This window comes from Beta vulgaris, chromosome 7 (genome assembly GCF_026745355.1).
Source record: "Beta vulgaris subsp. vulgaris cultivar EL10 chromosome 7, EL10.2, whole genome shotgun sequence".
Classification (NCBI taxonomy): domain Eukaryota; kingdom Viridiplantae; phylum Streptophyta; class Magnoliopsida; order Caryophyllales; family Amaranthaceae; genus Beta; species Beta vulgaris.
Genome location: NC_079208.1, coordinates 4,246,492 through 4,272,913, shown reverse-complemented (window position 1 = coordinate 4,272,913; position 26,422 = coordinate 4,246,492). Strand labels below are relative to the sequence as shown.

Genomic DNA, 26,422 nt, shown 5'->3' with positions numbered 1-26,422 from the left:
TGGAGATTTTTCCTTTTTGTGAGTGAAATGCATGTAAAATGAAGGAAGACCTCAGAAAACATATGGTGTGAATGTTAGACAAAAAAACATCATTGAATAAATATCTCACTGTTCTTTTAGGTCCCCCATTTCCTCACCCAACAACTTTAGGCTAAAATCATAAAAGTATTAATTCTCCAATGGGATTAATGAATTACTCGAAGTTTGATTTAAAAAAAATAAACCATTAGTAGTCAAACAAAAATAAAACTCTTTCTTTTTCTGATGTTCATTTTTATTGGGTAAAGTAAGTGATGAGTATCAAAATTTATGAAAAAAGTACTAGATGGTAAGAAAGAAGATCATAAGTAAGAGCTAGAGCTGATCAAGTCAGTTCGGTCCAACCCGAATTTTGGGAGGATTTGGTAGAATTTTTGGCTTATTGTCGGCCTCGGTCCGGTCCGATTTTTTGCTTTGGGATGGGTTTGGACAATCAAAAAATGACTTTTTAATCTAATTTTTACCCGAAAAACCGCTCTTTTTGGCCAGGAAAAATCGCTCTTTTTGGTCCGAAATAACGACCTTTGTGCACAAAATTTTGAACCGACCAATCGACAACTTTTTTAAAGCATAGCCTGACCCGATCCATGATCAGCTTTAATAAGAGATAAACATCAAAAAATAAAGGAAAATTAATCAAAATAATTCCTATTATGGTCGTTCTACAAAGATCACCACACCTATGAGTTATTCTAAAACAATCACCACTATATAAGAGGTCTTTCAAAATGCAACCAGATGACTTGAAACCTGTTAATTAGATAATTTTTATACTTTTCTCTTCTTTCTCTCTCCTCCACCCTCACTCCTTCGACCCACCAGCCCCACCCTAACCACCATTAATCTCCCCTACTTTCCGCCACCAGCCCCTTTCCCCTTCCTTTTCCTCCCCGACCCTAGCGCCACTTGCCTCCACCTAAAGATGGGTATGGGCCTGGCCGACCCGACATGATTTGGGCTTAGCCTGGTCTGACTCGTTGTTTGCTACGTGAGCCGCGGGCCTGCCACGGTCAAGAAATTTTATTTCAAGTCCATCCCGATACGAGCCCGCCTATATGGTATGTGGGCCAAACCCCCATACTCTTTGTTTTTTAGTCTGAAATTGCCAATAATCCAAAAAAAACATTAAACACGGGTCTGACCCGCAGAAGGCACGAGCCATCCCGCAGGCCTGTGGAAAAATTCTGTAAATTTCAGGCAAGGCCAACCATTCACGTGCTCAAGCTTGGCCCGACCGGCCTGCCATTGCCCAATGCCCGCGAACAAGCCCGTGAACAGGCTCGACCCGGCCTATCCCACGTCTACCTCCACCCCTGAAAAAACCCACATCCATCAGCCCTTCCCCAATCACTAGCCCTAAAAACTCATCCACGTGTAATTTTCCAATAAACCCGACGCCAAAATGGAAGGGGTTTGTTTGGGGTGGGTTAGTTCGAGAGGGGCTTTTTCGAGGGTGGGGGGAGGGGTAGTAGTATATGGGGGAATTTTTTTGGGGGTAGGGGAGGAAAGAGAGGGGTGACATAAGGGGGAGGGGGAAAATAGGTAAGGTTTTTTTTTCGGGGGTGAGCGAGGGAGGCAATTGGAAATAATACCAGTTTATCCCTAATTCTGATTGGGGCGGGAAATGAAAGAAAAGTACTATTTTACAACTCTTCTCACATTATTCCTTATAGGATGAACATTTAGAAACACAAGGAGTACAGAGAAGACTACAAAATTAACTTGTTCAAAATGTTACGCAAGAAAACCTCGAGTTCTAAAAATTTATGAAATACAAAAGTATTTAAAACTTATTACTCGAAGTGCATTATATGGTCTAATAATATTTCTTCAATCTAAAATCCCCTCAATTATATCCTTTATTTTCTAAAATCTCTCCGCTAAAATGGAAATTTGTTTCTAACAATTAGGATTAGAAAACCCTTTAATACGTTGTAAGTAAAATGTCTAAAATAACCTTTACCAAATTTAATCCATCAACCCTATCGAATCCAAAAAATACTTTAAAATATCATCCCCACCTAAACAACCCCCTAAAAACTAAAATCTAACATCAACCTCACAATTCCTCCAAAAATCCCATACCAAGCAACCCCAATTACTAAGGACCTCTCTTTTTCCATCCCTCTAAATCAATTATTTTATAAAAGAGAAAAATATATACTTAATGTTCATTCAATGTTCCTTTTTAGGGCCTTTGGCATGGTCAAGCTTGAAGTAAGCCACACAAAATAGAATCCCTCCAAATTCAAAAGAAGACACGTACAATTGTCACTTGCCATACAATAAAGTAACAATAACTTTGAAACGACGTGTAAACTAATTCTCCCACCCAAATTCTCTCTTTCCATAACTTATAATCTCCCTCACACCTTCACAATTTCTTCTCTTCTGTTTCATCCCATTTCTTCTTCATAAAAACCAGAGCAAATAACACAAAAAAACGGAGCAATTGTGAGAAGAAAAACAGGGGAAAGGCAAAACTAACTCAAATATATGGAAGAAAAAGAACCCACAATGCAAATTCAAGTGAAAACCCAAGAAAATCATCAAATACCCACTTCATTAAATCAAGAAAAAACCAGGCTTGAAGCATCCAAGATCGAAGATCATCAACAAGAACAAGAACAAGAACAAGAACAAAAGCGGCCGAATGAGAGCAAGAATAATGAGCAAGAAAAGATGGTGTTAACGAGTGATCATAGTAAGTTAGAGAAGGGAATTGAAAATGGAGGAATATTAGGACCAAGAGAAAGATTGAAGAGGCATAGAACAGAAGTAGCAGGGCAAGTTTGGATACCAGATATGTGGGGACAAGAAGATTTTCTTAAGGATTGGATTGATTGTTCAGCATTTGATGCTTCATTAGTGTCACAAAATATAATGTTAGCAAGAGCTTCTTTAATGGAGGAAGGAAGAAGATCTAATTCTAATACTCTAAGAGTAGAAAAAAGCTGTTAGATTATTGTTATTACTATTGTTTGTTGCATTTTTACCTTTTTGGGATAATTTGAGTTGTTAATATAAATTGTTTACAATGAGGCCAAAGGAAAAAAGATATATCATACTACTAGTATACTTTATTATTATGTGTATTAGATGTTGATAATTAGAAGAAAACAAGAAATTTAAGGCCTAATTTACAATAAAAAATCTCTTTGTAGAGGCAATACTTCTCTTGCCTTGTGAATTGAGAATATTATTATTGTTTTTTTGTAAGCAAATTGGCAATTCTATATAAACATATTTACATTTATGTATTTATATTTATTTGCATTTGTCTAAGATGTAATCAGATGTGATATTTGTTTGATATGTTAACTTCTTTGGATGGATTGTCTTCTCTTAGGTAAGTACTAAATTCAAGCTTGTTCAATGTTCTCTCATGAATTGATTAGTTCTTTTCCTGAAAAGAGCTAAGACAGTTCAAGTTGGCCACTTGTCTAATATTTTGACAAAACTGAACAGTGTTTAGGATACAAATTATTGCACCCATATGCCCCTAATATAGGTTGATTTGTATCCCACAAACTTTTGAATATGAGATAGCCTACCAAGTTTGCGTTGGTCTAGTGGGGGACATGAGCTCACCTTCTATTAGGGATACTTTCGGGTGAGATTTATTTTCATAGTCCCCTCAATTTTAAGATACCTTGACAAATTTCTAGTCATGAGGCCCGTGACTAAGTTTCATTACTGAAAAATAGTGAAATAGTAGTCTTTCACTAGACCAAACCGTGCTTGATATACCAAAAAAGAACGTATACTGATGAGCCAAAAGAAACTACTAAAAACGTATGTTTTTGAATTTGAGTTGATCTACCAATGTGGAAGCTTGCTTATACTTAAGATAATGAATTAAGAATGCTCGAATCCTTAAAACTTGTAGCAAAGTCTGGGCTGGATTGACTTTGTTTGGGTCTTTGAAGATGAAAATATTTGGTTCTTCCATATTTCATGGCATAGGATGGGAAAGATCCTCTCAAACGAGGTTCAACGGTTATATTTTGTTTGATTCATTTTTTTCAGATTTTGCTAAATGTCGCCCTATTTTTTCCTACTAACGCCAATACGTCATGTATATATACTTCTTATGTATTTATACTCATATACATTTCCTCACTCTCTCCCACTCTCTTTCACTCTCCCACTCTCCCACTCTCCCACTCTCCCACTCTCTTTCACTCTCCCACTCTCATACTTCCTCACACTATCTCATCATCCAAGGACTTCTCCGGCTACTTTTCCGGTCACTCTCTCTCAACACAAATTGAAGGAGGTTGAATGACATCATCACGCAGTCACTCCTCCGGCAACCTTTCCGTTTACAATACGTGCAATTTTTCCGAAAATTGAAAATGCTAAAAATTGAAAATATCGAAAAAGTGGTCAGGCGCCTAATATAGGCACCCGAACTTGTGGTCAGGCTCCTAAAATAGGCGTCCAACCATAGGTATAGGCGCATAGGTACTTTTTCGGCATTTTCAAGTCAATTTCTGATAAATTTTACTCGCTGAGATGTTCTAATAAAGCTAAATAAAATCGGCCAAATTAGAGACTGAAACAAAAGATGATTACACTAAACCCCATGTATCGTAAGTTTTTCGAATCGCCATGTTCAAGACATTCTACCAGTTTTATTCGAAAAAATTTTTAATTACATTAACATTTCCCCGTAATATATCGAGATGGTAAAAAAAACTTGAAGTTGTCGAAAAACATGAACTTGTCAGAAATTTTTTAGATCTCGTAATCCTATAATGGAGGAAATGGAAGGAACGAGAGAGTGTGTGAAAGATGAGATGGAATGGAATAGGTGAGGAGGAATGGAGGGGGGCTGGAAAGGGAATGAGTGAGGGAATGGGGAATGGAGAGGAAAGACCCTTGTATTTTTATACGAAAATATAGGGCGTTAGTAGGAAAAAATAGGGCGACATTTAGCAACCCAGATCCTCTCATCTAGTCTGAAGTTTGTTATGTGATGAGACCATATGGACATTGAATGGCTATAAATACAAAGAATGTGGTTAGAGTCTTCACGTGGGTCATTGCATTTTGGGCAAAGGGATTCCATGACTACAAATCATAAGGGATTTATACTTTTGAGTTATACTACCATTAGTTAGTTATAAAGTTTTGTGAGGATGGTACCCGAAATTTAAGATCGAATCCCGTATGTAGCTAAATTCTTACGTTTAGTCGCTTATTTATACCAAAAATATATTAAGGAGTTCAAAAAGTAGAAGTCTTAAATAGGTTAATCATTGATAGATGGTAGTCATAAACGTCGAGATAGTTATATTTGGTTTGATCTCATAGTTTTGTAGGATTACTTCGTCTATAGTTCATAATAATAAGTGTCGATATAACATAATTATAATTTTTGGCTACTTATAGTTCATGTAGAAGTTCAACAAAAAAAGATCTATCTAGCAAACTCAAATTATTAGTTTAACTACGTACGTCGAACTCTTATTACTTGTTTTCCTTTTCTCTCAAACTCTTGTACCCGAGTCCACTCATGATACACCCGGGTGTACCATGAAGCATGGTACACCCAGGGGCATTTTCTGTTCGTAATTCTGAGTACTCTCTCTCTCCTCTTCCTCTTCTGCGTATTATCTTCTTCCGTGTGCTTCGCTGCCATTTTTTTCCGGCGATGCTGCCGCTACTTTTGTTGCTGCTCATTTCCGTCGATAAGGGGTCCTCTTCTTCCGGCGAAAACGATGGCGGTTTATTTCTCGCTCTTCTTTCTCGCCATAATCATGAAACTAAAACTTCCAGATCTGAAATTTCGAAATCAAAATGATTCGAAATTGTTTCACAGGTTGCAAGTTATAGGATTTGATAAATATGAGATTGTAATTTTCTCTCTTTTCGTCCTATATTGATAATTTGATTTGCATGTTATTATAATGCTAGTTGTTGCGGAAAGAGAAAGTAGTTTGTTCATGGTGGGTGGTGGTGTGGAGCAGTGCTCATTTACATAATTTGTGCTCATTCAAGTATGCTCATTTTCTTAAATGAGTATTTGTGCTCATTCAAGTTTGCTCATTTTCTTAAATGAGTAGAAATGTTTGTTCATCTGCTCATTTTACTCATTTGCTCATTTGCTCATTTGCTCATTTGATTATTTGCTCATTTGCTCATTTGCCCATTTTGCTCAATTGGCGAAAATAGCCTTGGGTGTGCCATGAGCATGGTACACCCAGGTTTACTATAAAGATTCTCCTTGTACCCTAATCTTAGGGCTTGTTCATAATCATTTTTTGTTTTCAATTTTTTGTATTTTAAAAAACAAAGATCATAAATCTGAAACACAAGAAAATAAAATTTTATAGTTTTTTTTTCTTGGGGTCAAAATTTATATAATTTGTATAAGTTTAGGAATAACCTCCAGCTAGCTTAACTGCACAACATTCATATTAAAGGTGGCACTATGTTTCCATATTTACCGTACACCACTCGTATTTATACGGCAATTTTTTTCTCCCCCCCTCTACTTCTTCTTCCTCCCTAACCACCATCCCTTCAGCCACCACCGCCACCACCCCACCCCTACAACCCCCTTTCCACCCCAACTCCCACTAGCAGCCCCTACTTTACCCCCAAGCCGCCAGCCCCCCAACCCAACCCCGCAAACCGCCATCAACCCCTCGTTGCAGCCCCCTCTCCTCTCCCTTTGTCCCTAACCCCCCCTTTGCAACCCACCACAACGCGCCACCATCCCCCCGGAGTCCCTCCCACAAGCCGCCAGCAACCCTCCCTCGACAGCACGCTCCTTCCTTTTTGTCTTCTTCCTCCCACTAGCAGCCACCTAATGTTTGTTTAATAAATTGATAGATTTAAAACCCGTACACTCAAACCCATAAGGTATGAGGTTTAAAAACGCAAAAGGGATGTGAGTATGGCTTATACCAATACCTCTAGATATCCAATAAAAGAAATTTTTCATTCTCAAATACAAAACCAAACACATGGTATTAGGTTTCAAGTTTCAAACCTATACCACCTTGATTTCATCCCTGATTCCAAACCCATACCACTATGTGAACCAAACATCCAATGTTTTGAAAATTCACCATAAACCCCCAATTTTACATAAATACATCAATATATCTTAGTGATTAACTATAGTTAATAGTCATCTTCCACCATTGCACGATGATTTATCGACCATAGACACTCACCAATAAGTCAACGACTACTCTTAATCAACAACCACCAATGACAACCATGTTCATTGATGGAATAGTCAACAATCACAAACAACCTAAGCATGTGCTTTTCTTATATTTCCTTTTAATTTTTCAACGTAATTTTTGGATGAGTTTTAAACTAGGCAGAACAACCCCATCCCAATCTAGATAGGAATAAACATTTGCTTAACACTTTAACCTCTTTCTGAATAGAAGAAGACATTCGTTCCACATAGTTCAAATATTGCTTCACATATATTTTCTAGTTCGCTTATGTTAATAGATATGAACAAAATTCTAATATATCATTTAATTTAAAACATTAGCAAAAACCAAGATTAGACAATAAGAAACTAGATAACATATCAAATTAGCGGAGTATTAATCTATTAGAGATAAATTAGGGTTTCTTTGTGAATACTTCCGTTGTTGCTTAATATTTGCAACATATATAAATAACACATGAACCACCAAAGATGAGATAGATTGAAACTGTGAAACATGACCCACTTGATTATCAAAAAAATTATCAAAAAAGAAAACGTTACCAATATCATAAAATATCTAGAAAATTAATATGTTGCAAGCATTAAGAAACTGACATTACTATATACTTCCTCCGTTCCATAATAAGTGAAACACTTCTCTCTTTTATGTGAGAGCTTTTTTAGAAAAATGTTTCACTTCTTATGGAACGGAGGAAGTATATATTAGCAAGGAGGGAGCAATAGTCGACCAAGAGTGAGCAAAAGAAGCAAAGTGCGTGGTTTCTTTCCCACGAAGCAAAAACCTTTTTCACACGTTACAGCCCATAATCTTCCATTATTCTAACCCAGCCCAAACTAAAACAAAAAGAAAGTACGCGAAGAAAAAATACAACTTTACATTCTTAGATTATTTTTCATTATTCATTATTGCCAGCGAAACTCCAGACTTGGTTTTGCTGTAGAGAAGGAAGAAGAGGAAGGAAGAAAACTCAATCTTTTTCCAAACTTCTTATCTATCTATCTTTTTCCAATTTACCCTTTTTATAAAAACCCTAACTTTCAATTTCTCTTCTTCAAATTTTTTTTAATCAACTGAAAATTCTTCATCAATCGATTGATTTCGCCACTGTTTTTACGATCATATTTTGTATAATCGGCAAACATGTCATACGCTTACCTTTTCAAATACATCATTATTGGAGATACCGGTAATTCTTTCTATTTTTGTTGATTGATTGTTTCGAATTTTTTATTTCATTAATTGTGTTATAGTATGTTGATGATATGATCATTGAAGATGTTTGATTTTTTGAGTTTGTTGTTGTATGATTTGTATGAAGTTTAATTTTTTGCATGGCAAAAGAGACACAGGTTGAGGTTGTTTGCAGTTTTTTTGTTTGTTTGTTTGATTTGATTAAGTTTGTGAATAATTTGTTTTATTATTTGAACATCGAATTTAGTAGATCTTGAGTTATTTGAGTAATTGTTTATCTATTGAGAAACTGGTTAGAGGTTTATGCTGAGATTTGGGCTATTTGGTATAATGAACATTATGCTCGTTATTGTCAAGAAATTGTATGAAAATTGCTGCACTAACAGGTTGGCTTAGGTGATATTTCCAAATTAAGTGTTGCAGCATAGATGATCATTGATATACAGGAAGGATGAGGGAAAACCGGTTTTTGTACCGTAAAAAACGAGGGATAGTGCGTCTTGTGTGATACATGTCGTTCGGTGGGCAGATGAATATTAGGCTGTTTGACCATTGGAGGCCTTGTTTTGATTATCTAAGGAAGAATGTGAGAATGAGGTGTGGAAGTTTGGAACTTGATGTTATCTGGAGTCAAAAGCAAGGATAGCATGTGTTTTGCTTCATGAAGTTTTTAGGAATTTCTTATTTTCTTTGGGAAGGGGGTGGGGCCGTGGAGGCACTTTTGATCGGGAGATACTAGTTGGTGCTTTGGTGGAATGGGGAATAGGAGTGGCTAGTTTGGTTATACAGAGTTAAGCAATAGATTGAAAACGTAGTTATTACCCCTTTCTCCTACAGGGATGCAATTATGCTTGATGAACTTTTGGCATTTCAGGTCTCATCCCTAATTCCCTATGTTATAGGGATTGCTGTGCATTGAGCTGTAAACATGTTGAAAACGTTTCCATCGGGTCATTTTAAAAAAACATTATGTGATAGTTTGTCTACAGTATGTATAGTTGATGGGGTTGTATGATTGTAAGTGCCAAAGAATAAAGAACTAAGAAATGACAAAAACCCATTTTTTATGAAACTTCCGCGATTCTCCACAGAGGTGAGAATGGCAGAACATAGGTCCAATGAAGGTCAAACATGTGTGTCTCAATTGGATCAACCAACTAGCATAGGCCAGCTCAGCTTGCACGAGCTGAAAAGCTTCCTAATTGGTAGGTGGCTGGTGTACCTGAGTTAGTGTTACATGGTACATAAAGGCATTACTTTGTATATTCTGCTAGGAATGAGACAATGAGTAATGTAGTTCAGTAAGCTCATTATGGTATTCGGCTTGTCATGGTACATGGCTGTAAGCATGCATTGTGCATTGTTGGGCTTCTGCACATGTCATGGCTTCAGGCCGGTGGGGTCACTAGGCATGGTCCATGAGCTACAGGTCGTTCTATGTTGCCAAGCTTAAGGGGCCAGCCCAGTCACAGGCTCACAGCACAACCCACAGGTCTAGGAATAAATTTTGCTGTGGGCTGGCCTCTTACTCCAAAAATGTGCCTCGGTGCGGGTGACAAAGCAGCATGCAGTGTAGCAGGCTGTCTGCTCCAGTCTCCAGAGCCTGGGTCAGGAGTCAAGACAGAATCATCTTTATTTATAGGTAAAGCAGATGCCAATTTATTTTCAAAATCGCCGGCACTTAGCCTGACTCTAACGAACTGGAAAGGCATGTTTTCTTGGGTGGTAGATATGCTTTTGACTTGGCAGTTGGCATATGGAGCCCAAAAATTGAGTTTACTTTGTAAATTTAAGTATTTACTCTTTGGAATGAGTACGATAATGCTGCTGAACTTGTTGTGGTATTGAGGCTTGGGTTTACTCTAAATAGTTCACTAATCAGTCTGCATACTCTCGGTTGGGGTAAGGTTTTTCATATATTTTCTGTTCTTCTCAGATTCTATGAGTGGGGTTCAGATTGGGGCTTTGGGAGTTGGATCGGTGTGAGCGCTTTTGAATAATTCTAGTTATGTGTTCCTGGAAACTTGATCATTCTATTACATAACAGCCAAGTTGTAACGGAATTTAGAGTTGGTGTTCAGCAAAACCCCATTTACAAAAGGCCGCGACAAAAGGACGTCCCTCTCACTGCTTCACCTATTACATAACTGTGATTTGCCGCATAGAATGCTTTTTTTCTCTTCCATTTTCTTACCAGAATATGAGAAAATAATTGAGTTTCAGTCGTCCAATATGTTTGACATCATGTTGAGAAACTTTGACTGTATTGTACGTTGGGGCACTGTTGGAAGGTTTTTGAAAAGAAAGGGGCATTAGTGGATGGAACATTTTTATGTATGTTAGGGGGATATAAGTCTATTGGAATTGGCTCTGTATCAATGGAATCTCATCATCCATATATAAGGAATTGGTGTGGTATATTCATATCATAACATATGAACAGTAAGAACTAGCATTCTTATTGAAACTCGAACTCATAGGGAAGAAAATCGATTTATGGATGGAATCAAATATCTAAGTTGCTCTCTACTTGTCTTTAAACATCTTTTGAAGTGGCGTTTACCAGACATGAATTTATGGGTTACATCATTGCCAGAAGATTTAATGTTTTGCATATTACAGCTGTACTTGTTTGTATCTATTATAGTCTAAATTAATATCCTATTTTGTTCTGCAGGAGTGGGGAAATCATGTCTTCTTCTGCAGTTTACTGATAAGAGGTTTCAACCTGTGCATGACTTAACCATTGGTGTTGAATTCGGGGCCAGAATGATTACAATTGATAACAAGCCCATCAAGTTACAAATATGGGACACGGTGTGTTTTACGTCGTTACATAGTGTTTTCATGTTGTTGATAGTGGGATAAGTTCGTTTGCATTTGCATGAATTCTGACGTTATTTGTATTCTGCTATAGGCTGGTCAAGAATCTTTTAGATCTATCACAAGATCCTACTACAGAGGAGCTGCAGGCGCGCTTCTGGTTTATGACATTACCAGGTAATGGTGCAACTAAGATTGTCGTAATGCACTTTTTTTTTCACAGCGTGTCTCCTTATCTTTAGCTGTTGCCTCATTACGGGTTAATTATAATGGCCTTCAATCCCCTCCCCCTCCCCATCCCCATCCCCATCCCCATCCCCATCCCCATCCCCATCCCCATCCCCATCCCCATCCCCATCCCCATCCCCATCCCCACAGTATTGGAGAGTGGATACCAGATTACTGGCTGCTTGAATAAAGTAAAGAGTATATGATGTCAACTACACGGTTGAAATTTTTGCTGGTGGAATATGGTTGGTTTCAAGTTTATAATGTAAAATCTAGGGGTTTTGGGATAACCTGCAGAATATGGAGACAACTTACATCTGAGATTTTATATTACTAAAGATGAATAGTCCCCCCTCTCTTTTTCCTATGTGATACTTGATATGGGATACATCTGTGGGTTATAACACCATCTGCCAGGTATATTAAACCTTGCCGGTGTCTTGTGCAGGAGGGAGACTTTTAATCACCTGGCAAGTTGGCTGGAGGATGCAAGGCAACATGCCAATGCAAACATGACGATCATGCTTATAGGTAACAAATGTGATCTTGCTCATAGAAGGGCAGTAAGCACTGAAGAAGGCGAGCAGTTTGCCAAGGAACATGGATTGATATTCATGGAGTGTTCTGCAAAAACTGCTCAAAATGTTGAGGAGGTATTGGAATGCCTGTTGGCCTATTTTTGTATATTGACTATAATTTATGTGTGAATAAAGTTGTTCTCAGTGAACGTCCGTTTCTCTATATTCTGCTCTCTGATGACTCTTTTATGTGAAGGCATTTATAAAAACTGCTGCAACAATCTACAAGAAGATTCAGGATGGAGTTTTTGATGTATCAAATGAGGTTAGCTTATCCTACCCTTTTCTTGCTTCAATTTTTATTGCTGCATTACAAGAAGATTCAGGATGGCGGTCATTGATGAGGTGGTATGTCATTTGATCTACTTGGCATCAAGGCACTGTACAATGTTTCCTTCAATCCTTCCATTGCTTTGAATGATTGGATTTAGTTATTTAAAACATTATTACCTTCAAGATGACATCTGTACTAATCTTAAAATTTGAGGCATACATATCATTACTTGAAATCCTTTGGACTCTAGAGCATCGCTACATAAATCCAAATCATGTGTAAGTCCTGTTATCAGCCAGTGTAAGTCCTGTGTAGCTTCCTGAGTATATGAATAGCTTCCACTATAAGTAACACTGCTCCTGTTATCAGCCTTATCCTGAAATGTCCTTGTTGCATCCTACTTATGTCAAAGTTCTTGTTTTCTGCTCCCTTGCCACCTTGAAAGATTTGTTTCTACTTTTCTAGTGTCTAGTTTTATACAAGTTCTCGTAGGCTTTGGGGATCCGGGTTTCAGAAACAGCCTCATCTGTACTCTTATTGGCTAGTGTTCCATCTTCTTGCCGCTATCAATTAGAGCCTTGTATTCGTCTTTTTCGCCTTGTCGTGAACCTCTTTGATTCTACCATTATCTAGTATTCTAGTCCATGTACTCTTTCTGGTACTTCCTGAGCTACCTCTCACATATGGTGATTCTCTATGTTATTTCCAAGCTCCGTTGTCACCATTTTGGCACTCAGTGGGACTGTTGGGTAGAGATGTTTCCTTCTTAAATTTTACTCGTCTCGTTAAAATAGTGAATATCTGATTTGTTTTCATATTGTGATAGCTGTTTCTCGACTCCTCTTCCTCATCAAGGCCTTTTTTTGGAAGATGGATGTGGTTTAAAGATAAAGATATTACGTAGTACCCCCTCCCCCCTTTTCCCTTCCTTTCACCCCTGGGCCCTGGCTGCTGGTTGCCTTTTATATACATAGTATCGAATGTAGATCTTCTCATCTATAATATATCTCATTTCCTTTTGTCTGACTTATTGAACTATCCTCCTCTCCAAGGCTCCAGCCATGATGTATGTTTTGAAATCCGATCATCAGGCAACCGAATAATACATATACTTTGCACCTCTTTTTGGTTTCCTTGTGTGTTGTCCCTGTATACATAGAAGTTTGAAACTCTTGCGGGTTTTTTTCCCCCCTTGCCATCCAGTGGCATATCCAGGAATTGAACCATGTGGTTTTGAACTTGTTCAAACATATAGCCGAAACTAGCCTTATATGCACGCAAATGGCGAGATTTTAATATTAATACTTATATTTAAAGGCGTTTAAAACATTTGTGCTGATTGATTGTAATTTGAGTTAGACAATTTATTTCAATTTTAATTTTTCAGTGAGATAATAAACAAACATGTATTTACAAATATTATTTTAAATTTAGATATTAAAAGTGAACATAATCTCCCTGTGTATATTAATCTTCGTTCAATCAACTAATGAATTAAAATTCTATTATCTTTAACTTATATATATATAAGTTTAAGGTAAAATAAGTATTGGAAACTTATATTTAATGATGTAGATCTCAAAACCCCTTGATGAAGCTTTAAAAACCACGAGAATCTTAAGAAAAAGATCGGATCTTGTGGGCTTTCTTGAGTACTAAAATCAACGTAATCTGATTTTATGTCACACCAATGAACTATATGTTCATGTTTTATGATGATTATGCACGAAAATAACAAAGACAGATTGATCCTTGAAGTCTCGGTTCAAGGTTGGAAAGTTGTGGTCTCGGCACAATCTCCTCTCAAAGTCTCGGTTTGAGTTTTTGTGGTTAGCTAACACACGAAGGTCTCTTCAATGAGCACTCTCAATAAACTCCAAAACACACACTGATTTTATTAATGAAAGCAAAGCCTTATATAGACATGTAACAATAAACCCTAATTATACTAGAACTAGGAAACTAAAAACAGGATAATAATGAAATAACAAAGGCTTAACCCAGTAGAACAAGCTCAACTTGGCGCCTACTAACTAGACTCCTATTGAAGATATAACTCTACTCCAATTAGAATCCTAATCCAACTATAATTACAAACAAACTAAAACTTTTAAGACTCCTAACAGTACTAGGAGTTCTAATCCTACTAGAATTAGGATTTCAAGAGTCCTATTCCCACTAGAATTAGGAAAAACAAACAAATCCGAATAAAACTAGAATTTGTTCTAGGGATACTCTCCATTCCACATCATTTAATGTATAAGTACTAGGTGAGAGGGGAATATTTGTAAATGAGGGAGCTAGAAAATGGAGGATTAGAATAAACAAGAAAAATAAAACCAAGAAAAAAGGAACATAAGTTGTAGTAGTAATAAAAAAACAAAAGGAGGAAGAAAAGGAAAAAAAAAACTAAAAAATGGCACTTGCTCTTGTCAGGATTCGATCCCACGATCATACAACAAGTCCAAATCTCAAGCTTACGCGCACTACCACTGCACTATAAAGTATAATGTGATGTATAATTGGGCGCTTTTCTATATAAACATTTCGTGGTTTTCCTGTAAAAATCAGTTTTTTCGGCGAATCCATGTGGGTTCAGTTGAATGAACCCACTGAACCCATGCTGGATCCGTCCCTGTTGCCATCTCACCAGTCTTTGAAGGAGGAAAGAAAGTGAAAATGTTCAAATTGAAAAAGAGGGTGTAAAGTGCATTTGTCTCTGCTCTATGCTGAACGTGTCATCGAAATTGCCCTACTCACAAGATCGATTCATATATTATCAAAGTTTCCTTAGACATGTATCGACCAGCCTTATTTAGGAAAACTTTTGCTTGCATACCCTGTGATAATATATGGTTATTTAGATACCGGTTATTTAGATACCAATACTTGAAGGTGTATCTAGCTCTAAAATAAAAAGGCATAAAAAATTATGAAAGGAAAATTTGACATGAATAAATTCAAGTTTCTCATAAGTTCGTTAACCAAATTTACCTTTTGATTATCAATAATTTTTCGGGTTACCATCTTGAATATAGGCCGGAGTGTTATTATTTCTATTTACCACATATGTAATCTGGCCTGAAAAAGATAACTAACACTTCCCGGTGATTGTGAGAAGGACCCTCCAAAAAGCTGTTATTCTTGAATAATCTAAAATTAGGTTTCAGTAAAGAATATGGATTGTACTTTTAGGCTTAGTCATACAAGATTGATGGACAACTTTATAAATTTTATGAGTTTATGTATCTCGAATGATTCTATGTACTAACATCATGCCATAATGTCGGTAATATTTCCAATAGGGGTGATTGAAATGTATCAGTTCTATCATTATTGTTGAGAAAAGTAATATGGTTTGCTGTGCTTTTGTTTCTGGTTACTCTTATAAGTTACAATCAATGGTAAGTAGAGTTGCCCCTAATTTTTTCATTTTGCAGTCTTATGGCATTAAAGTTGGATATGGAGGTATACAAGGAAACGCAGCTGGTAGAGACGCCACTACTTCTCAAAATGGTGTCTGCTGCGGTTGATTATGCTGCTTCATGAATCCAATCAAAATTCTCGTCGGAATCGCTGCTCTTTTTCAGTTGTTTGATTGATAGTGGGTTTTGTATGTTAAAATCAGTTTTTACCTCTGTGAATTGTGCACATAGTCCCGTTACAAAAATATCTGTCAAACTTAACTGTATGTAATTAGCTGGAGATTACATATATATGTTCATTTGTTATTTCTTTAAATTATATCGTTTGTACACCCGTGAGAAGCATGGATTGTTCAAGTTGTGTGACATGTATTTGCCTGATGTTATTCAATATGATTCGTCGTGATCACTGAGTGTTATATATCATACCATGTCCGGTGCACAATAAGTTATTGTCCACGGAGTCAATTCAATTAAAACCAAAATTTCCTTTTAAATACTATAATTACCTTTTGTTATCTCATCCACTAGTAGATATCTTTGAACAATATGGTTGCAGACTTGCAGGGTAGATAAAACCACAATAATCTCGGTGTTCTACAGCTGTAGTATCAATGGTAGAATTGATCCCCTTATACTGAAAATTGCATTGCTTGTAAGTAAGACATAATGATTTCACGCATCTTTCTTGTCTTAATAATTCAATCTCCTTCTGTTGGTGTTGTGATAATTAAATTTGCCATCCCCTAGTTGCAAGTTTGCAACAAACAAAGCCCTGAAAAAGTATTTTTTGATAAATTAAGAAATATCAAAGTTTTTACGATTAATAGAGGCCAGAGGGTATAATTTAACCCTTAGGATATAGTTCTCTCATCAAATTGACCTCACTCCTAACAACCAGGTCAATAATCATATTGTTCAATTCTTTGATGAATGTTGCTTATGATGCGAATAACAAAATAAAGAAGTAACTAGATAAGTTAAAAAGGTTATTAATTATATAAAAAAAAAAACGGTTTTTTTTACTAAGTACTCCCGAGTTTTCAGAAAATTCACCTGGTAACCCTTAAGTTTTCAAATACACGAGGTATCCCTAAATTTCAAACTAATACACTCAGATACCCTTAATGACTAATGGCGTAAACTATCGATTCTCTTAACCCTAATTAACCGTTAGTCTTAATCCTAAACCCTAAAATCTAATTCATAATTAAACCCTAACCTCTAACTTCTAGCCTTAACCTTAATTTTTAACCCTAAACCCCCCTTCCCCCACCCTCCCACCACCCCTCGCAGCCTCCCACCCCAGCAGGCCTCCCTCCCCTGTCCAATTCCGCACTCCTTCCCCCACCCTCGAATAATTCTACACTCGTCCCCCACCCTCGAAGAATTCCGCACCCCTCCGCCACCTTCGACGAATTTCGCACCCCTCCCCTACCTCTCGTTGAATTCCCCCTACTCTACTGCAGTTCGAAGGCGAAGGCGAGAAGGGTGTCTGGGAGCGCGCACCGCAGCGGGAAGCTCGCCGTCGACTGGGTTGTTCTAGGCTCGTGAGGGGAGGTGGGGTTATGGGCTCGCGACGGCGGATGGGAGAGGGGGTGGGGGTGGGGGTTGGGGTGGTGGGAGGGTTAGGGTTAAGGGTCTGGGGTTAGGATTAAGTTTAGTATTAGGGGATTCATTATGGTTTAAATAGAAAATTGGGGTTAATGACTAACGGCGGTTACTGTCGTTAGTCATTAACGGTTGTTAGTCATTAAGAGCACCTCCAATGGGGAATTTTACCCTCCCCATATAGACTCTCTCTCCTCAAATGGGGCTCCCCATGAGTGGGGTTGGTTCCCCATTTAATGAGGATGCTCAAAGATTAGGGGAGGTGCCCAAATGAATAACTAATGAGGAGGTTACACCTGGCGGGAGAGAGAGAGAAAAAAAAGAGCAGCTGGCTCATCAAGACTGACGCGCGGCAGAGAGAGGAAAAGAAAAACGGGGACAGCTGGCGTGTCCAGCCTGACGCGCTCCCCTTACCCAACCATTTGCTGCCAAATGTCAACTTCACAATTAAAAGCAACGGTTATTTTTTAAAATAGCCGTTGCATAATTTTGCCATTTTAAAAAAAATCTGCTAATTAAAAAAAAAAAAAATTATACCAACGTTCATATATTTTAATTGTCTATAAATAGAGACCAATTTTGCCATATTTTAGATACATTGAAATTTCTCTACCTTTTCCAATCTTTAATTTCTCTAATTTTTCTCATCTTAATTATATATTTTATTCCTCTACTCTTTAAATACTTCCAAACAAATTCTCCATAATTATGAATCCTAATAATTCTAATTATGGAAATAGGCCTCAAAGAACCCCAAATTATCAATTTAATCTCAACCACCCACAAAATCCAAATTTCCCACAAAATTCTAACTCCCCACAAAATTCTAATTTCCAAAGTAATCCAAATTTCCAACAAAATTCAACTTTCCCACAAAATCCAAATTTCCATCAAAATTTCGAACAAAACCCAAATCGTCAAAATACTAATATTGCTTTTGATCCAAATATGCTCAATAACCCTCAAATCCAAGCCTTATTCCAAGCATTTGTACTCCAAAATCAACAACCTTCTAATTTCGAAACCCCGCCCCATACTCCGGTGAATCTCTCATCTCCAATGTCTCAATATATGGATCAAAATCCTACAACTCCAGGGGGAGACGGGAGCAATAACCGAATACCGATTGGAGATTATTACCAAACTCAACAACTCGGAGACGATGATGATGCTTATGATGATGATGATGAAGATGAAGCGGACCAAGGTGGAAAAGGTAAAAATAAGATACTAAAAGAAAGGTGGGGACATGATGAGGATATAGCATTGGTCTCCGGATACCTTAATTGTGGTGGTGATCCATTAGTGGGAACAGATCAGTCAAAGGCAAAACTTTGGATAGAAATCAAGCGCATCTACGATGCTGAAGTGGTAAAAAAACCATCACTCATCCACACAAGGACCATGAAGTCAATTTAAGCGCACTGGAGAACCATCAACCGACTCGTGACTTTGTGGGTATCGCAACTCGTGAAGCCGAGCGAATGAAATCAAGTGGAATGGCTATTACGGATGTAGAGGCTAAAGCTCATGAACTATACAAACAAAAACAAAATAATAAAGCTTTCAAATTGTACCATTGTTGGATGGGAATGAGACACCTTTCAAGATGGCAACCCGGATATGATTCAACTGTTGTGAGTCAATCAAGTTCAAAAAGGTCAAGTGATGAAGTTGTATCAGTTCGCCCGGATGGTCAGAAGAAGGCTAAGGCACAAAGAAAGATGAAAGGAGTAGCTACAAGTTTAGATGATTTCAACAACACCTTAAGTGAAATGCAAGGTGAACGAATTACAATAAGAAAAAATATAGAAGAAATGATGGATTACCAAAAGCAGCGAGATGAAAAGAAAATGAGGTTCAAGATGTATCAATTGTTGATGACCAAACCATCTCTTGATGCGGTTGAGTTCGAATACTATGAGAAGCTGAGAGAAGAGTTTATGAAGTAGTTTAGTTATAAGGTTGTTTTATTTAGTATCCTTAATTCTTTCGTAATTCTAGTATTTACTATCCTAGTTTGTATTGTTTTAATATTTTTTATCTATTGAGAATCTTATCTTCTGAAAAGTGGATTACAATCTTATCTATTGAGAATCTTATCTTCTGAAAAGTGGATTACAATCTTATCTTTTGAAAATCTTTTTTTTGGGATTGTGTAGTCCTTTCTTATCTTCAGAGATTGCACTCTTATCATCAAATGTCTATAAAAGATGAATTGGTTGAATGATAACATCACACCATAACACCATCCTTCTTTCTACAAAAAATATCATTCTTCTTCCTTGAAACCACTTCATTCTTCTTCTCTTCTTGCAACAAAAGGAAACATGAACTTGGATTACAATTCTTCAAGTTCAAGTGATGACCAGTTTGATGATATGGTCAATAACATGATTTTATACAACGCGTATCTTGAAGAACAAGAAGACTACGTAATTCAACAAGCTGTTCAAACAATTGTCGCTCCAATCATAGAAGCCACTCAAAGAACATCTCCCAAAAAAAAAAAAATTATTCCAAGAGACCGTGCTGATGCAGATCAAAGGTTAATGAACGATTACTTTGTTGATCGTCCTCTATATACCGAAGACATGTTCCGACGCAGATTTCGTATGCGTCGTCCTCTTTTCTTTCGAATTATGAACGCACTCGCTGCGAAAGACAAATTTTTTCAACAACTACCAGACGCAACTGGGAAGCTAGGTGCATCCAGTCATCAGAAATGCACAGCAGCATTGAGGTGTCTAGCATATGGATCAGCATCTGACGCAGTCGACGAGTACATCAAAATTGCTGAATCAACAGCAAAGGAGTGCCTTGTGCACTTTGTGCAAGGAATTCGAAAAGTTTTTACGAACGAGTACTTAAGGAGGCCTACGGTAACCGACTTGCAACGCCTCTTACGTGACGGGGAAAGGCGGGGTTTTCCTGGAATGATGGGCAGCATAGATTGCATGCATTGGCAATGGAAAAATTGCCCACGAGCATGGAAAGGGTTGTATCAAGGTAGGTCCAAATCTGCAACGGTAATTCTAGAAGCCGTGGCCTCCGGAGACTTGTGGATATGGCATGCATTTTTCGGAACACCGGGAACTTGCAATGATATCAATGTATTGGCACGCTCTCCGGTGTTTGATGATCTTTATCAAGGAAGAGCTCCTGAGGTCACATTTAATGTGAATGGTAATACCTATAATAGGGGATATTACCTAACAGATGGGATCTACCCTAAATGGGCAGTGTTCATGCCAGCAATTCGACTCCCACTATCTCCCGTCGATGAGTTGTTCACCAAACGTCAAGAATCAGTTCGGAAAGACGTCGAACGTGCGTTTGGGGTTTTACAAGCACGCTTTGCAATAATACAAAGGCCATCACTCATTTGGGATGAACACTTAATGTGGGAAATAATGCTGGCGTGTATCATTCTTCACAATATGATTGTCGAGGATGAACGAGATACATATCTAAATTATCAAGACGCATCAGACTTCGAGCAAGAAAATGCCTCGATTGCTAGTACTTCGTCTAGCCATAGGCTTGAAACATTCTTGTTCAACCTGGTCGCTACAATGATATAGGGATGCAACAATATTTGCAAAATAGAGCTGATGCGTGGGATAGAGATGTTCACAACTCCTTACAAAAGGACTTGGCTCAACACATTTGGCACAATTGTCGCCAATCAACCAATGATGAGTGAATTATTGTTTGTAATATTAAGTGTAGCCATTGTTGTAAGAAATCTCAATTAAGTAGCTTAATTAAAATATGAGCATAAATTAACGATTTATCGTTTTAATAGCGTGATTACCAATTTACATAGCGTAATTAGCAACTACCGAATTTAATTAGTGTATCAATTATTTATTGATTAATTATGAAATTAATGAGGATAATTACGATTTTTTTATTTAATTACAAAGAAATCATGTTACATATGGAATATATAATCAATAGATAAAATATTGGTGGGGTATGGGAAAGTAGGAGAGAGAAAAGGTGGTGGGGTATAGGAAATAAGAGAGAGAAGATAAATGGGGAGGTAGATGAGTGGAGGTATGTGTTTCAAATTTGAGTAAGGTAAAATGGGGAGGTAGTGGAAAATGAGGTGGACAAATAAGGTGAGGAGAGAGAAAAAATGGGGTGCCCCATGGATGGAGGTGCTCTAAGGGTGTCTGAGTGTATTAGTTTGAAACTTAGGGTACCCTATGTTGTTTGAAAACTTGGGGGGTACCAGGTAAATTTTTTGAAAACTCGGGGGTATCAGGTGAAAAAACTGGTTCATTTTGGAAAGAAAACTGTAATCTCATTACGATCTCATTTTTATCGTTTAACTTAGTTGATAAGTACTATATAAGGTGATACCAAAGATTTAGGAACAAATCTCGTCTATATATCAATATGTTTACTTGCTTTCTAATAACAAAAAAAAAATGACATATCTTTCTCGAAAAATCACATTATTAATTCAAAATACATACCTGATCTCATAATTATCCCATCATAATATTATATTTAGTTATTTTTCCAAAAACTAACAGGCCAAACAACATGTAAAACGGGCCTAAAGAATAATTGGACTTTTTAGTAAGATCTAAGTACCCAAAAAAAAAAAGGTTAAGTAATCTTCTCTGTCTTCTCCAATTGCAATTCTCAATTTTCATTGTATAACATCCGAGAAATTTCCAATTTAGGGAAATTTTCTTCAACCCTAAAACATCTAGAGAAGAAGAGAGAGAAAATAACCGCCATGGAAGCAGCTGCAAGAAGATCCGGTGGAGGGCTATGGGAGGGCATGTACCGCGTTGTTATGCGCCGAAACTCCGTCTATGTCACCTTCGTCATCGCTGGCGCTTTCGTTGGTGAACGAGTACGTTGTTTCTTCTCTGTTCTTCGATTATTTCTTCTCAATCTGGAAATTTCTAGATTTCCTGATCTAATTTTATTGATATTTGGTTTCGAATTCGCTGTTCTTCGACATTTTGAGTTTCATTTTGTTTTGTTTGGTGATGATTATTTGCTTTGAGTTTTATATTTTCTAAACTTCTGGATCTAGATGAGTAGGAAATGTAGCGATGTGAAGATCGGAATTTGAATTTATGTTGTCTTGGGGTTTATTACTAGATGTTGATTCATGAGCTATTGATGATTGCAAATGTGATAATTGAATAGGCTTGGGATATGGAGAAATTACCTTTCGTTGTTTTTTCGATCAAAGATGGGTTAAACAATGAGAAGAACGCTTTAGGTTGATCTCTGAGTGAAGTCCTAAATGCAAAATCAATAGGCTAAGCTTGCTGAGGGAATAAATTGCCAACATTATAAATAAAGCTAACCTGGTTTTCAACTTAAAAGTCGCGTTTCTTTTGGCACATGTGTGCGCGTGCACTTTGGTGGTTGTGCAGGTGGTGGCAGCATTAAAGGCCTTAAGCTTTTTCATGTAGATTAAATTGTGCGAAGTGCTCCACTTCCCCTGATGGATTCTCGTTAAGTGCTGTTACTGATGTTTATGGAATGTACATGTAATTTAGCTTCATGGTATTGCAGGTAGTGGACTATGGAGTTCATAAGCTGTGGGAGTACAACAATCAGGGGGTACGTTGTTTATCTCATGCCATTGTCCTTGCTTCTTGGTCGTTTTATTTTTGCGTCCTGGTTATTGATTAAACTAAATTGAACTTGTATGTTTTGTTGCAAACATTAGTGTTTTAGGAATGTTACTCGCTTATCAAATTTGAAACTACCATATTAGTTGGGAAAAAAATGAGATGAATTGATAAGGACTTGGAGAGTCTTTCTATTTTCTTATTTTGTTTACTGCTTTGATTTATCTTCTGAGGCACTTAAAATAGTCATTTCGGGAGGAGAGCAACTCGGTATGCATTGGGATTTGGGCGATTATGAAAGTACTCTTGTGTTGGATTTCTCCTTGGATGTAGAATAAATGTATGCAAAAGGATTTCAGTTCCTTTCTTTCCGGCATCATGCCATTGCTGAGGACTTGAGGCTCTACAAATCAGGAAGAAAGGCATGAATGGGTGGAACAATTGCTTCATATTCAATGCTCTGTTACCTTTTGGTCTATGAGTAATTTTGGGACAAAAGTGAGATGGGGAAAGGATTACAAGATATGGAAACAGGTGCGAAAGAATAGAGAGGGGTGGGATCTTGGATTAGTTTCATAGGAAACAGAAGTGTTAGAACCTTAGGGTGTGAATATCCCTAGTCTTAGGGGGACTCTTGAGAGAGTCTTGAGACAAGATTTCCATAGATCTTAGGGATAAACTAATGCAAGACTAGGGAGAGTCTTGAGTTGAGTTTTGTTTTCCAAAACTCAACTTAAGACTCACCCTTGCCAAATGTCAAATATTGATTGAGTTTCTTTAAAATATTAAACCAATTATATATATAAAAAAAACATATTATGTTTTGATGAATAAGTGAGTCTTGATTAGAGTCTGGGGATAAAGTATAGAAGTATAAAGAGTCTGAAGTGAGTCTGAGTTAGTGGAAAACTGATGTGGCAGAGTCTGAAGTGTAGTGGTGAGTATGAGGGATAAACTTACCTTTAACCTTGGAGTTTCAATTGTTTGTCTCAGTCAATTCTGAACTGTAAACAAGGGCGTGAATACAAAAAAGTATTTGACAAAATGGCTTGCCCTGCCTTTTGTGCTTTCATTCATATATATAAGAGTTTACATAATATACAACTTTTATAGACGGCATTCTTGCTCCTCATGTATCTACTTATGAACAGCGTGCTGATATCTTTACCAAGCCTCTTGGTATGCGCCAGTTTTTGTATCTACTAGGCAAGTTGGGCATTTGTAACCTCCATGCTCCAACTTGAGGGGGGGTGTAAACTCTTATATTATGTATATTATGCTCCGGCGGTGTGCATGTTTCTCGATATGACCAAGAAGTCGCATGAAGTTTCTGAGTTGAAGCAGTGACGCTATATAGGTCAGTCCATAGACATGATACTCAAGAATGAGAATGGAAGTAGAGGGTGGTTAATGCCTAGACAATAGACATGCAAAATCACTCCGGTCACTTTCAAAGCTGTTCATGAAAATTTCCTCCAAAATTTGTGGGGTCATTATGTATATTGCAGAGAGTTATTGCTGTAGATTCACCACTTTATACCCTTGAAGACTCGTATAAGTTATGTTATGTGCAGAGTGACATCTGAAGAGTTAATGGTTGTGTTGCTTGTGGGGACATATCACTCGATTAGTTGTGTATGGTGGGCCTGAAGCGCCAAGTAGCATGGTGATGGTGAGGTTTGAGGGTCTGAAAGTTTGAATGCCTTGGCAGTTGGCACAACTAAAGAGCACTGAACTAAAGACTGTAATTATCATCTGTCATTGTATTGTCGATGCTATTACGTTATTGGCCTATCATTTGGATGGTATTGCAGTATGATATGATACTAGTATTTTATTGGGATGATGCATCTAAAGTTGGTGCTTATCTTATTATCGTGTTGAATACTTAGTGTATGATGCCTTTTAGTTTCAGGTTACGAGTAGAAATTTTTTAACAGACTTCTTGTGGAGAGTGTTCTATGTCTATGCTCCTTTATGTTCTTCCGACTTTTTGAAGGTGGGTTGTTTTTTTTGGGGTAGGGGTGGGGGTGGTGGGGGTGGGAGAGGTGGGGGAAGGGCATCAAATCATGATCTCTAGTATGTGCGGGTAATATTTGTTTGAAGGGAAAACAAAATATATGGAATGAAACACAAGAGAACTGGGTTTTGTGACGACAGCTCTTCCCTTCATATCTGCACGTGAAGCTCCATAAACAATAATACTTGGCTCAGTTGGTGAGATAGGTTTGTATGATTCGTTACTTCTAATCATTTTAGACTTTAACTTGGAAAATGTGAACTTATTATAGTGGACTAGTGGAGTGTGTTATGAATGATGGATCATGATGTTCCAACTTTCGTGTTGGTTATAACATAGTCAGAAAGGCTAGTATGGTTTTATATGTTTAGAGCAGAATTATTTTAGTGCATCAAGGTCTGGTTTAGTAGCTGTGGCAGGCATTTAAGACTGAAAGGTGAAATTACTTCTATGGGGTAAAATTTGAAACCCATTGCTCACACCTTTCCCCTTTTGAACTGAATGTTTATCCTAAAGCCCAGTAGGCCAGTTTGAAGTACACAATTTGTGCGACTTGTGTATTTAAACTCTCTTTGCTATAGACATATTGTTTTAGTGGCTAATATTTCTATAGTTTTCTTGATAAGCAACAACTTGGCAGCATTTACTTTCATCATTTGCTGTTATCTTATTGTTTTGGGGTTGATTTTTAATATGTTCTGATGATTATGCAGAAACGATATGAAGACATCTCCGTGCTTGGTCAAAGACCATCAGAATAACTTATTTTTCGTATCTCTGGTATAAGCTTGCGGGAGTTTGTTGCATCTGGAATTCAGGATGGGATATTGGGGCCAGTTGGCTGATTGATTTTGTGATAATAATGAATGTTGTTTCATTTCGTTTTTAGTTTTCACAAACCAAAGCTAGTTGATGTTTGGAACTGCAATTTTATATAAGAGGAAATTTGAGTATTTCCTAGCAGTAAGCTTGTGCTTCTAATGATGGAAGACTTATAAGTTTACGTACTTAATTGTTACCCTCTTCTTTAGCAGTTTAGTTGATGGCTTTATTTAGGATTCGACACGGTTAGAGCCAATTGTCTAATGTTCAGGAGAAGATATTGAAGGATGTCGCAATATTGAAGGCTGTCGCCAAGTCTAATGCTGTTCTCTGTCCTTTATCATTGAAGTTGCGAAGCTTATATACTTGTTGTGTCGATTGTTGTATCCACCCCATTCTCTCCCATTGGTGTGTAAAGGGGGTGAAAACAATGATCTTAGGCTGAAAACGGTGTTCTATGGAGAATTCCTTTCGTTTGAAAAGGATTTCCATTTTTCTTTCTTTTCCTTTCTCCTTCACTCTTTAAAGTTGTGGAATTGTGGTCTCTTCACCTTTTTAAAGAGTTTCAACATCATAAATTTGAACAAGGGG

The 26,422-nt window shown here is 37.4% G+C and overlaps 4 protein-coding genes across 4 annotated transcripts; all 4 read left to right on the top strand.

Annotated features, from left to right (window-relative positions):
- The first annotated feature begins 2,535 nt into the window (after positions 1 to 2,535).
- LOC125491753 (protein BIC1) lies at positions 2,536 to 3,000 on the top strand. Its single transcript, XM_048633843.1, has one exon. The coding sequence runs from the start codon at positions 2,536 to 2,538 to the stop codon at positions 2,998 to 3,000; it is 465 nt and encodes a 154-aa protein (XP_048489800.1).
- A 5,109-nt stretch (positions 3,001 to 8,109) lies between these two features.
- LOC104898367 (ras-related protein RABB1c) lies at positions 8,110 to 16,085 on the top strand. The gene is made up of 6 exons (XM_010685433.4): positions 8,110 to 8,433; positions 11,116 to 11,255; positions 11,356 to 11,438; positions 11,938 to 12,142; positions 12,264 to 12,332; positions 15,782 to 16,085. Exons 1-6 carry the CDS (start codon positions 8,388 to 8,390, stop codon positions 15,872 to 15,874), a joined length of 636 nt encoding a protein of 211 aa, XP_010683735.1. The 5' UTR covers positions 8,110 to 8,387; the 3' UTR covers positions 15,875 to 16,085.
- Positions 16,086 to 19,432: 3,347 nt separating this feature from the next.
- On the top strand, positions 19,433 to 20,961 carry LOC104894666 (uncharacterized). The gene has a single exon (XM_048647841.2). It carries the CDS (start codon positions 19,708 to 19,710, stop codon positions 20,959 to 20,961), a length of 1,254 nt encoding a protein of 417 aa, XP_048503798.2. The 5' UTR covers positions 19,433 to 19,707.
- A 1,020-nt stretch (positions 20,962 to 21,981) lies between these two features.
- On the top strand, positions 21,982 to 25,972 carry LOC104898366 (cytochrome b-c1 complex subunit 9, mitochondrial). Its single transcript, XM_010685432.3, has 3 exons — positions 21,982 to 22,253; positions 22,931 to 22,978; positions 25,723 to 25,972. The coding sequence occupies exons 1-3, from the start codon at positions 22,134 to 22,136 to the stop codon at positions 25,768 to 25,770; spliced, it is 216 nt and encodes a 71-aa protein (XP_010683734.1). The 5' UTR covers positions 21,982 to 22,133; the 3' UTR covers positions 25,771 to 25,972.
- The last annotated feature ends 450 nt before the right edge of the window (positions 25,973 to 26,422 follow it).